Source organism: Oncorhynchus masou, chromosome 12, assembly GCF_036934945.1.
Source record: "Oncorhynchus masou masou isolate Uvic2021 chromosome 12, UVic_Omas_1.1, whole genome shotgun sequence".
Lineage (NCBI taxonomy): Eukaryota > Metazoa > Chordata > Actinopteri > Salmoniformes > Salmonidae > Oncorhynchus > Oncorhynchus masou.
The window spans coordinates 24048437-24062171 of NC_088223.1; the positions used below are offsets into that span (position 1 = coordinate 24048437).

General features: G+C 44.0%; 1 protein-coding gene across 1 annotated transcript in view; it reads right to left on the reverse strand.

The window, feature by feature from the left end:
• Positions 1 to 13735, reverse strand: part of LOC135549729 (enhancer of filamentation 1-like) — a 43314-nt gene that overhangs the window by 5422 nt on the left and 24157 nt on the right. Inside the window, 1 exon segment of the mRNA XM_064979983.1 lies at positions 19 to 117. Coding sequence (XP_064836055.1) covers positions 19 to 117 — 99 coding nt within the window.

Here is a 13735-nt window from a genome sequence, read left to right on the forward strand (position 1 = left end):
AGAGGTAGAGACACTTACCCCCTGTGGTCTCATGGGAGGAACATCATAGAGGTCCTGTTGGGTGTGCTGGCCAGGGCTGTAGGCGTACGACTGTCCCACTTGTGTTGGGGTCACCACCTGTCCACACCAGGACACACACAAGAAACAACACTATAAGGACCTCTGTCTCGACAACTGGTTCATGACAGTTCCACAATAGTGATAGTCTTACAAATTACACACAGTACACACAATTCACCTCATACATCCTATGACTTGTTACTGCAGGCCCTGAGTCATTCTGACGAAACCTATTTATCTCTCTCACGTGACTTCCATAGTTGGTTTGTATTCATTAGTGCACAATGGAACGGCAAGCAAAAACCAGCGTTTCTTATTGGAAATGTTCAGGTAGTCCCTCCCCGGACTCCTTTTAAGTATTCTTCTGTTTGGTGCCTAGTGAATACGACCCTGTTCTCTCTGGGTACATCCCAAATGGAAACCTATTCCCAATAGGATGCTATTTGGGATGCAGCCATGGAACCGTGAAGTAGGGGACTGAGCTGTCATGGGGTGTGGTGCTGCGAGAGAACAGACGTCCCAGAAACATGGGTGTCACATTGGCTCCTCAGGAGAAGGGAGGCGAGAAAGAAAGGAACAGACCGCTTTTTCCTGCCCATCACTTTTTCACTCGTGTCACATTCCTCCACCTCTCTCTTTCCCGTAAGTGTTAATCACCCTCCCAATCTCTCTTTCTCCCTCCCATACCTCTGTCAGTTCTCTACTCTTACCCTGTATATCCCAGCCTTCCGAGCTCCAGACTTCCTCGCTGCGTCAGACAGACAGAAGAATGTACGGAATGCTTTTCCCCCTTCCCTGTATCCCGCTACCCCCTCCTCTCTCTCCCTGTCCCTTCCTCCCCCTCCATAGACACACCACCATCACCACACTGGAACATGCAGGGTTCACTGACAGGGCTGGAAAATGGGAACCATACGTATGGCTTCCTGCTCTAAAGACAGAAAGACTCCAGGGAGGTAGCGAGAGGCTGCTTCCCAAATAGAACCCTATTTCACAGGGCTCTGGTCAAAAGTAGTGCACTATATATTGGGAAAAGGGTGCCATTTGGAATGCACTGAGGCTACACTGAGATCTCTATGGTCTCTTCTTTAGTCCCTGTGTAGCCATCCTAATACCTCCTCTTTTTGAGAAGATATGAGCTGAATGATGGCATCCATAACCCCAGCATTAGACCCCATCCATCCACCAGACTAAGATGAATGTCTCAGTGGAGAGAGAGAGAAAGAGAGAGAGAGAGAGAAAGAGAGAGAGAGATACAGAGTGAAAGAAAGAGAGCGGTATAGAGAGATACAGAGAGTGAAAGAACGAGAGCGGTATAGAGAGATACAGAGAGAGATATATCTCACCCTTGAATATATAAGGTTTGAGGTCATCTGCCATTAGCATAAAGAGCAGGGACCCAGACTTCATCAAAGAAACATGGTTATAAACAGATCCAATGGTTGCCCTCTAGGTTACAAAGATATGGTAGTCCCATCCACCAAACAACCAGGTGTGAAACAGAGAAAAGTATCTGGGGGTATGCTAATTTGGTATAAAGCAGACTTAACCCACTCTGTTGAATTAGTCAAAACAGGAATATTTTACATCGGGCTAGAAATTAATAAGGAAATGATCTCAACAGAGAAACATTTCCTCATGTGTGCTACCTATATCACCCCAATATAATCCCCATACTTTAACGATGACAGCTTCTCCATCCTAGAGGGCGAGATCAACCATTTCCAGGCCCAGGGACATGTGCTAGTCTGTGGCGAACTAAATGCCAGAACTGGACAAGAACCTGACACCCTCAGCACACAGGGGGACGAACCTGACACCCTCAGCACACAGGGGGACAAACACCTACCTGGAGGTGACATCCTTCCCTCCCCATATGCCCCCTTAGACACAACTACGGCAACATAACCAACAAAAACGGGTCACAACTCCTGCAGCTCTGTCAGAGGCTGGGTATGTACATAGTCAATGGTAGGCTTCGAGAGGACTCCTACGGTAGGTACACCTATAGCTCATATCTTGGCAATTGTACTGTAGACTAATTTATCGCTGACCTCAACCCAGAGTCTCTTAGAGTGTTCACAGTCAGTCCATTGACACTCCTATCAGATCACAGCAAAATCACACTCTACTTGAACAGATCTATGCTTAATCATGAGGCATCAAAGCCAAAGGAAAGGAATAATATTAGTAAATGCTATAGAGGGAAGGAAAGTAGTGTGGAAATCTACCAAAACAACAATTAGGCAACAGCAAATTCAATCCCTTCTTGACAATTTCCTGGAAAAAATGTTTCACTGTAAAACTTGACAGTAGAAAACCTGAACAGTATATTTGACATATCAGCTGCCCTATCAAATCAAAACATTTCAAGCAGACAATCTAAGAAAATGAACAACAATGACAAGTGGTTTGATGAAGAATGAAAAAACTTAAGAAAGAAATTGAGAAACCGATCCAACCAAAAACATAGAGACCCAGAAAACCTGAGCCTATGCCTTCACAGCATGTAATTGAAGAATCCATAGAATGTAACACCTTCTGGGAAAATTGGAAAACTCTAAACAAACCACAACACGAAGCATTATCTATCCAAAATGGAGATGTATGGATAAACCACTTCTCCAATATTTTTGGCTCTATAACAAAGAACAAACAGCAAATACATATACATGATCAAATACAAATTTTACAATCAACTTTTAAAGACTACCAGAACCCACTGGATTCTCCAAATACATTGAATGGACTACAGGACAAAATACAAACCCTGCAAACCAAAAAGCCCTAGGGGGTTGATGGTATTCTAAATTAAATGATAAAATGAACAGACCAATTGGCTATACTAAAACTCTTTAACATCATCCTCAGCTCTGGCACATTTCCCAATATTTGGAACCAAGGACTGATCACCCCAATCCACAAAAGTGGAGACAAAATTGACCCCAATAAGTACAGCGGGATATGCGTCAACAGCAACCTCTGGAAAATCCTCTGCATTATCATTAACAGCAGACTCGTACATTTCCTCAGTAAAAACAATGTACTGAGCAAATGTCAAATTGGATTTTTACCAAACTACCGTACAACAGACCACGTATTCACCCTGCACACCCTAATTGACAAACAAACAAAAACAAAGGCAAAGCCTTCTCATGCTTTGTTGATTTCAAAAAAGCTTTAGAATCAATTTGGCATGAGGACCTGCTAAACAAATTGTTGGAAAGTGGTTTTGGGGGGAAAACATACAACAATTTAAAATCCATGTACACAAACAATAGGTTTGTGGTTAAAATTGGCATGAAACACACACATTTCTTTTCAGAGGGCCGGGGGGTGAGACAGGGATAAGCAGCTTGAGCCCCACCCTCTTCAGCATATATATCAACACATTGGCGAGAGCACTAGAACAGTCTGCAGCACCCGGTCTCACCCTACTAGAATCTGATGTGAAATGTCTACTGTTTGCTGATGATATGGTGCTTCTGTCCCCAACCAAGGAGGGCCTACAGCAGAACCTATATCGTCTGCACAGACCCGGGCCCTGACAGTAAATCTCAGTAAGACAAAAACAATGGTGTTCCAAAAAAGATTCAGTTGCCAGGACCACGAATACAAATTCCATCTAGACACCGTTGGCCTAGAGCACACAAAAAAAACGATACATACCTCGGCCTAAACATCAGTGCCACAGATTTGAATGATCTGAATGAGCTTTGAATGATCTGCGGGACAAGGCAAGAAGGGCCTTCTATACCATCAAAGGGAACATAAATTTCAACATACCAGTTAGGATCTGGCTAAAAAATACTTGAATCAGTTATAGAACCCATTGCCCTTTATGGTTGTGAGGTCTGGGGTCCACTTACCAACCAAGAATTCACAAAATGGGACAAACACAAATTGAGACTCTGCATGCAGAATTCTGCTAAAATATCCTGTTTACAACGTAAAACACCAAATAATGCATGCAGAGCAGTATTAGGCCGATACCCGCTAATGATCAAAATCCAGAAAAGAGACATTACATTCTACAACCACTTAAAAGGAAGTGATTCCCAAACCTTCCATACCAAAGCCATTACCAGATAAATTAACCTGAAGAAGAGCCCCCTAAGCAAGCTGGTCCTGGGGCTCTGTTCACAAACACAAACAGACGCCACAGAGCCCCAGGACAGCAACACAATTAGACCCAACCAAATCGTGAGAAAACAGAAAGATAATTACTTGACACATTGGAAAGAATTGACAAAAAACAGAGCAAACTAGAATGCTATTTGGCCCTAAACAGAGAGTACACAGTGGCAGAATACCTGACCACTGTGACTGACCCAATATTAAGGAAATATTGACTATGTTCCGACCGTGAGCATGGCCTTGCTATTGAGAAAGGCCACACTGTCAGTCAAGGGAAGACAGGCCATGTGCACACTGCCCACAAAAGTTGGTGGAAACTGAGCTGCACTTCCTAACATCCTGCTAAATGTATGACCATATCAGATTGCACAGACCCACAATGTTATTTTTAAACAAATCGATTTTTGATAAACTCCCATATGTATTGGTTGAAATACCACAGTGTGCAATCACAGCAACAAGATGTGTGATCTGTTGCCACAAGAAAAGGGCAACCAGTGAAGAACAAACAATTGTAAATACAACCCATATATATGCTTATATATTTTTGTTACATCTGCCCCTGCCACACCCTCTACTGCTCGTCCTGTGTCTCTCTAACCTGCTGCCATTCCCCCAGTGTTATCTCCCTCTCTCTCTCTGTGTGGGTGCATGTGATTGTGTGAGTGGAGACAGGTGTGCTGGAGGCACAGCTGCAACCTGTTTCATAATCAAGACCACTACAAATACTCAGCCCTGCCACTTCCATGCTGCCAGATTGTAATCTCTGATCATTCCGTCCGCTCTGCCGCTGGTCCCTGTCTCGTCAGTCCTGCGTCCCTGCTCAGGACCCCCCCCCCTCTACGGCTTCCTTGGATTCCGCTCCGGACCTGCTTACCCTGCCTTCGCTCCCCTTGCCCCGGCCTCAGCCTCAGTCCTTGTTTCCCTGCTACCTGTCCGAGGCTCCCCTGGCCACCCCATCTCCCCCGCTGTTCAATAAATACCGTAGTTACCGTATCCCTGTCTCCTCATCTGAGTCTGCACTTGGGTTCACTTGCTACGCCCGCTTATCAATTTTTCCCTTTGTACTTTAACTATTTGCACTACGTTTCAACACTGTATATAGACATATGACATTTGAAATGTCTCTATTCTCTTGGAACTTGTGAGTGTAATTTTTACTTTTTATTATTTTACTTTTGTTTATCCATTTCACTTGCATTGGCAATTTAAACATATATTTCCCATAGAGGGAGGGAGAGATTTGTAAATACCCTCCCAGTGTAATTAAAGGTGCTCATGGTTGGGATTCCTATCCATACATATATTTGAAGTCAAAATTTTACACACACCTTAGCCAAATACATTTAAACTCAGTTTTTCACAATTCTTGACATTAAATCCTGGTAAAAATGCCCTGTCTTAGATCAGTTAGGATCACCACTTTATTTTAAGAATGTGAAATGTCAGAATAATAGTAGAGAGACTGATTTATTTCAGTTTTTCTTTCTTTCATCACAATCCCAGTGGGTCAGAAGTTTACATTCACTCAATTAGTATTTATTAGCATTGCCTTTAAATTGTTTAACTTGGGTCAAACGTTGGGTGAATTTTGGCCCATTCCTCCTGACAGAGCTGGTGTAACTGAGTCAGGTTGTAGGCCTCCTTGCTCGCACGCACACAACATTGCTCCTTGCTCAGTTCTGCCCACAACATTTTCAATAGGATTGAGGTCAGGGCTTTGTGATGGCCACTCCATTACCTTGACTTAGTTGTCCTTAAGCCATTTTGCCACAACTTTGGAAGTATGCTTGGGGTCAATGTCCAATGTTTACTGTGGATATAGATACTTTTGTACCTGTTTCCTCCAGCATCTTCACAAGGTCCTTCGAAGTTGTTCTGGGATTGATTTGCACTTTTCGCACCAAAGTACGTTAATCTCTAGGAGACAGAACGCGTCTCCTTTCTGAGCGGTATGACGGCTGCGTGGTCCCATGAATTTATACTTGCGTACTATTGTTTATAAAGACGAATGTGGTACCTTCAGGCGTTTGTAAATTGCTCCCAAGGATGAACCAGACTTGTGGAGGTCTACAATGTTTTCTGAGGTCTTGGCTGATTTTCCCATGATGTCAAGCAAAGAGGCACTGAGTTTGAAGGTAGGCCTTGAAATACATCCACAGGTACACCTCCAATTGACTCAAATTACATCAATTGGCGTATCAGAAGCTTCTAAAGCCATGACATCGTTATCTGGAATGTTCCAAGCTGTTTAAAGGCACAGTCAACTTAGTGTATGAAAGCTACTGACCCACTGGAATTGTGATACAGTGAATTATAAGTTAAATAATCTGTCTGTAAACAATTGTTGGAAAAATTACTTGTGTCATGCACAAAGTAGATGTCCTAACCGAATTGCCAAAACTCTAGTTTGTTAACAATACATTTGTGGAGTGGTTGAAAAATTAGTTTTAATGACTCCAACCTAAGTGTATGTAAACTTCCGACTTCAACTGTACTTCACCCTGTAGGACCTACAGACTAAACTTTTACTCACGACAGCTTAGTGTGAGTCAACCAAGCTATGACAGACTGAAAAAAGCCATGATCCTATTATTAAGACTAGGCATGGGAACCAATAGCCATGCTACATTTTATTCTTCTCACGCACACACGTGTATCTTTGATTGGGTACAAGCTCCCAGCGCATGTGTAACCAGACACACCAGCATAGCTTCCCTTTACACAACAAAGGAAAGTCCTGGACTAAAAGGTCCTTGTTGCTTTCTCTGTAGTTCCTATACTCCCTGTGGCGTGGCTATGTGTGGGAAAGTTGCAGTGAATGTGCATTGCACAAAAGGAGATCTCTGTTTTTGAGTTACCCTCTCTCACACACAGTCCAGAGATGGCTAACATGGTACCTATGAAAGCCAGAAAACCACAGTGACCAATCTGGCCCCTCAACAGGTGCATGTCAGGGTATGTCCCGAATGGCACCCTATCCATTTTGTAGTGCACTACTTTTGTCCAGAGCCTTTTGGGCCCTGGTCAAAACAAGTAGTGCACTATAAAGGGAATAGGTTGCCATTCCTTGACGCAGACAGCCACTCTCTACTCCACTCTTCCCATAACGGGGTCTTGTCATTCACTGCCAGACAAACACTGTTCATTTATTTCCCTTCTTCACCCACTGTTTACCCAGCAGGCTTTGCCGCTGCGGCAGGCTCTGCCGGGGTACTTGGCGCTCCTAATGGTGGTTGGGTAAATATTGACCTGACTGGTTCCTTTATGGGGATGGGCAGGCGGACGGCGGCATCAAAAAATACAGTCTTGGTGGGTGAGTGCTGATGACATCATATAAGCCAGGGACTGGGTAAATACTTGTTCCCACTCAGGTGATGGGATCTGTCCCAAATGGCACCCTATTCCCTATATACAGTAGTACACAACCTTTGACCAGAGCCCATAGGGAATTGGGTTCCGTTTGGGATGCAGACAGGATCAGGTTCAAAATGGTGTCCCCAAGGTGGTGCATGCATTGTTGGGATAGTACTGGGTTGTTCTGAGTGACTCATTATTCTTTTAGCCCACACCACATTTACTTTAATGTGCTGACAGATTCTAGTTGGGACAGGTTGGGTTTTTCCCCCCATATGATTTCAGTGGTAGTCATCGTGTCATGTTGCCAACAATGACTTCATGGGTTTGATAAATACATACATAGCCTAGTATTTTAAGTAGATTTAAAATGTCATTGTCAACTGTTCACTACCACTTTGACCTTTATAAGTTAACCCTGCATTGTGATGACAGTGCTGCTTCAGCTCTGAAAGAAAGCTAGTTTGAGTGTGAATGTTTGTGTAGGGTTGTGTGTGTGAACACTTGAAGGTTTGAGCGTAGGTGTAGAAAGGCACACTAGGTTGTCATTTCACACGCTGATGACTTGATGACACATGTCAACGGTGGCCAGATCACCCTAATGGTGACAATCATATTGCCAGACAGCCATTGACCCCTGTTAGAACTGGATGGGGTGATTCCATCCATCCATTCCCCCCTATATCACCGTCCTGACATCACCACTGTGCCCTTACCCACTCCTCAGTGTGTGTGTGTGTGTGTGTGTGTGTGTGTGTGTGTGTCTGTGTGTGTGGCTGCTGCTTCTGACACAATAAAGCCACCATTCTCTCATATAACTTCCCCGCACCATCCCTCCTTCATCCCCCTTCATCCCTCCCTTCACCCCCCTCCATCTTCTCATTAGCAATTGTCAACACAATGGTGTTGTTTCAGCTTTCAGTCACTGAGGGTGGGCAGAAGCCACACAGGGAGCCATGTCAGTACCAGGGAAATTCAATCCGTTGCCACCCAATACACATTATTAATGATATGACTAATAGCGTGTAGGAGAGTGGCATTAGTGATGTTATTCTTTGTAAGTTTCACTCAAAAGGGAAGGGGTGTGGCAGAGTTCCTATAATAGCCTTTCAAGAGGGCACCTTGGTTTACAGAGGGCACCTGTCGTGCTGAATCATGGTCTACGTCCCAAATGACACCCTATTCCCTACGTAGTGCACAGGTTGAATGTAATGCACTACATAGGGAATAGGGTACCATTTGGGATGCTACCCTTGTCCTCTTGGTTTCAAGGGGATTTCAAGGGGGCACCTGCGGTTGCTGACTCACAGTCGTATAGCTTTACAGTGTTATTATAGGTTACTTCTCAACAGCGTTCACTTCAGCTGAACACTAATGTTCCCTTCCACAGCTCAGAGCGACGGTGGCCTATATAACATGGCAAACTAATTAATGCAGGTAATTAAGTGGCCAATCCCACGAGGCCTCGATCTCCATGATGACGATGTGACCATGTGGTCAAAGCCAAGTAAAGATCGGGCATTACCAGGGGCGTTAAAAGAGCCCTCACACACACACTTATACACACATGCTCACTGATTCCATCACTAATAAGGATCATCTTTTATTCCCTCTGATCAAAGACTTTTTGAATCTCACAATGGGCAGAAATTATACTAATAGGGGTAGTTTTAATAATGGAACGGCCATTTCCTGTTTACTTTCCAGGAATTTATTCATTATTAAGATGTCCTTTTTGATTTGTGAGAAAGTGAAAAAGCGGGGAGGAGGGAGACGTAGAATGTGACCTACTAGCTGTCCCTGTCAGCATAGATTTTAAACCGGGGGAAATGGAGTTACCTATCAGACAAACATTTCCTGTCCTCTCTTTCTCCCTCCACACTTTCTCTCCACTTTCTTACTCCTTGGCACTGCAGAAAGAGCATTTTTTCATCTATCTATACTTTTCTGGAAGGATCTCTCTCTCTCTAGCTCTGTTGGTGTGTGGTGGATGGACACCAACACCAACATGGACACCATTTCCCTTTGATACAATGGGATTTATGACCTTGCCCTGGGTCAAATTACACAGGCCAGTGATTCGTCACCGCGGCGACAATAGAGAGCAGACACGTGTCTAAAGGAGGGAGCCCAACAGGAAGGAATAATTCATTTTCCACACATGATTAGAGGGAGAAAATACTCAGCGTCCCAAATGGCACCCTATTCCATATAGAGTGCACTACTTTTGATCAGGGCCAAAGGGCTCTGGTCAAAAGTAGTCAAGCAATGTCTTGCAAACCTCACAAACAACACTTATTGGAGCTTAACCTGGTTACCTCCACTCTAACGGCCAACTCAGTTACCCAAGCAGTTCACTTCCTCAATCCTCGGTGACTTGTGGGAGTTTATTAACTCAGTCGCACTGTGTTTCTTACTGTTGATCACAGTCCACGTCAGCGAATGATAGGATCTCTACATGTGTATAAGACAGAGACAGGAAGTGGCCATAGAAGGAGCGAGCCTTGTCTTGCTGAGGCAGGATGTGAGGAAGAGGACTGGTAGGAGTAGATAAGAGGCTCGGCGGGGCCTTTGAACACAGAGAGAGAAACAGACACACCTTTGAGAATCAGAAGAACCAGGGCCAGTGACTGATGATAAAACTGCCATCTAACACCAGTGTGACAAAGGGTGGTGCAAGGCAGCTCCTGGTCTCTGTGAGGGGCTCTTTGTGTGGCAGAGAGCCCCAAGGATGGCTCCCAGCTTCGGGCCAGCTATGGGCCAACACTGGGGCCTTGAATGGGGCAGCTGTGGTTGGGGCGCTTTAGCTCACCCTCTCTGAAGGGTTACACAAGGACAGGCAGCCAGGGCCACAGCATCAAACTGAGTAGCCTGAGAGAGATAGCTAGAGCCAGTGCCAAACCTCAGTGTGCATTTATATACCAAAGCCCACGTCACATGAATATAAAATAACCAGTCGCCAATCTGAAATTTCACAGAGGGGTTGGCATGCTAGACACACACACACACACACACACACACACACACACACACACACACACACACACACACACACACACACACACACACACACACACACACACACACACACACACACACACACACGCACACACACACACACACACAATTAGTTCTGTTTATCCAGATCCCTATGAGCTTCTGCACATGCAGCAGCTACTCTTCCTGGGGTCCACATAACATTTACAAATGCATGTCAAAGTACAGACAGTTATAGACAAGAAGAACAGATATTACATTTCATTCAAAATAATACAAAAAAGTTAGATATAGGAATGACACCAAGAGACAACAAAAATACAATTTACAAACTATTTATATATACATATTCATATTCTTAAATACAGTACAGTTAAGTGGATCTTTAGAGAGGAGAGGCGCTGTGATACAACATGTTTATTATCTGTTTTTTAAAGCGAAACTTGCATTTTGCCTGAGTAACAAAGCTGTGTCCTTTCACAGCTGTGACATGTCGACACATGGTGGCTTAGGTGGGATATTAGAGGGGCTTCTCAGTAAAGGAGGCTGTCTGCCTCAATGCCCATAATCATTTGAATCCTTGAAAGGAGGAAGTGTGTGTGTGTGTGTGTGTGTGTGTGTGTGTGTGTGTGTGTGTGTGTGTGTGTGTGTGTGCTTGCGTGTGTTTGTGTGTGTATGTGCGTGTGTGTGTGCTTGGCAACCAGGAAATCCCCCTAACCTCCCTTTTAACCAGCTTAATTAGCCAGAACACCACACCTGAACAGCCCTTAATGCAGTAACCACTCAGCCATTCAACAACAGAGCTGGCCTGCCTCTTTCTTCATCAACCTAGACCAGGGCAATGTCCCAAATGACACCCTATTACCTATTGGCTAGTCAAAAGTAGTGCACTATATAGGGGATATGGTGATATTTGGGCCAAGCACAGCTCTGTGTTGGCAAATCAGTGAGTCACTCCGAACTCAGTGGAAAACAACACAGCACTGTCTGTCTGGACTCCACAGAGCACACAGAGGCATCCGTTGCGGCTTTCTTTAATGGCCAGTATTCAGGAACACAGCTGAAATCTGCAGTGGCACCACTTTGCTATACACAGATTGCACTTTTCGACATTGACACAGTCTAAATTTAATCTCAAACAAGTTGATTATACATTGTAGCATGTAGACACGAGGCACATTCATATAGACTTATTTAATTGACCTTTTCACCAAAGCCTTAATTCCGTTCCCTTAGTAAACTCCTTATCAGTGAGAGGGGGAGTGATAGTGATGGTAGTAGCACTGTTCTGAGTGTGATTATGGTTGTGCCTCAAATGGCACCCTACTATACCCTACGTAGTGCACTACTTTTGAACAGAGCTCTATGGGCCCTTTCAGACGGAGACTGCATGTTTGCACAGTACAGGTGGGATTGATTGACAGGCCTTTCTGTTCTCAGCTAGTGTCTCTGTTCTCTGAGTCTCTTGCTCAGGCCCCTGGTGCCTCCTGATTGGCTGACTGGCTTATCGCAGCTCCATTCCTGGATCCGAAGTGTATCCCAAACGGCACCCTATTCCCTACATAGTGCACTACTTTTGACCATGGGCCCTATTCAAAAGTAGTGCACTGTAAATGGAATAGGGTGCCATTTGGAATGCATAGCTAAGCTCCAGGCGCCTGCTCCCTATTTACCCCACAAACACACACCTTAGTTTAGTAACGTCTCGGTTAACTCATGCCTTCCTGTTGAAAATACCCCCGGATAGAATAAATACCACCAGTATATAATTAATTTCTCTCTCTTAAGGGGATGGAATAGAGTGTCATCCATTTTTTAAAGATTTTGAATAAACAAGAATATATATATATATATATATATATATATATATATATATATATATATATATATATATATATATATATATATATATTTTTACATAACTTCCAGTGATGTACCGCCGCCACTCCCTTTCCATTGACTTCCATATGTTGTAATTCTTTTTAAATGTTTTAAATGCGATGTGAAACTGCTTGGAAACTACCTCAGAGAAACGGCCAGATACAGTGCATTCGGAAAGTATTCAAACCCCTTAACTTTTTCCACATGTTGTTACGTTACAGCCTTCTGACCGTAAGGCGCTACAGAGGGTAGTGCGAACGGCCCAGTACATCACTGGGGCCAAGCTTCCTGCCATCCAGGACCTATACAAGAGGCGGTGTCAGAGGAAAGCCCATAAAATTGTCAGAGACTCCATTCACAAGTTATAGACTGTTTTCTCTGCTACCGCACAGTAAGCGGTACCAGAGCGCCAAATCTAGGACCTAGTCAACAGCTTCTTCCACCAAGCCATAAGACGGCTGAACAATTCAGAAAATCGGCAACGGACAATTTACATTGACCCCCCCGTTTGTACACTGCTGCTACTCAATGTTTATTATCTACGCATAGTCACTTCACCCCCACCTACATGCAAATTTACATCAACTAACCCGTACCCCCGCACACTGACTCGGTACCGGTGCTCCCTGTATATAGCCTCCACACTGACTCGGTATGGTACCCCCTGTACATAGCCTCGTTATTGTTATTCTTATTGTGTTACTTTTTATTTTAACTTTTTATTTTAGTCTACTTGGTAAATATTTTCTTAACTCTTCTTGAACTGCACTGTTGGTTAAGGGCTTGTAAGTAAGCATTTCACTGTAAAGTCTACACTTGTTGTATTCGGCGCATGTGACGAATTTTGAGTTGATTTGATTTATTCTAAAATGGATAAAACATATATTTTTTTAATCCTCATCAATCTACACACAATACCCCATAATGACAAAGCAAAAACAGTTGTTTTCTTTACCTTCGAGAAGGACAACCATCCCTGCAGCACTCTACCAATCAGGCCTTTATGGTAGAATGGCCAGATGGAAGCCACACCTCAGTAAAAGGCACATGACAGCCTGCTTGGAGTTTGCCAAAAGGCCCCTAAAGACTCTCAGACCATGATAAACAAGATTATCTGGTCTGATGAAACCAAGATTGAACTTTTTGTGCCAAGCGTCACTTCTGGAGGAAACCTGGCACCATCCCTACAGTGAAGCATGGTGGTGGCAGCATCATGCTGTGGGGATGTTTTTCAGCAGCAGGGACTGGGAAACTAGTCAGGATCGAGGGAAAGATGAACAGAGCAAAGTACAGAGAGATCCTT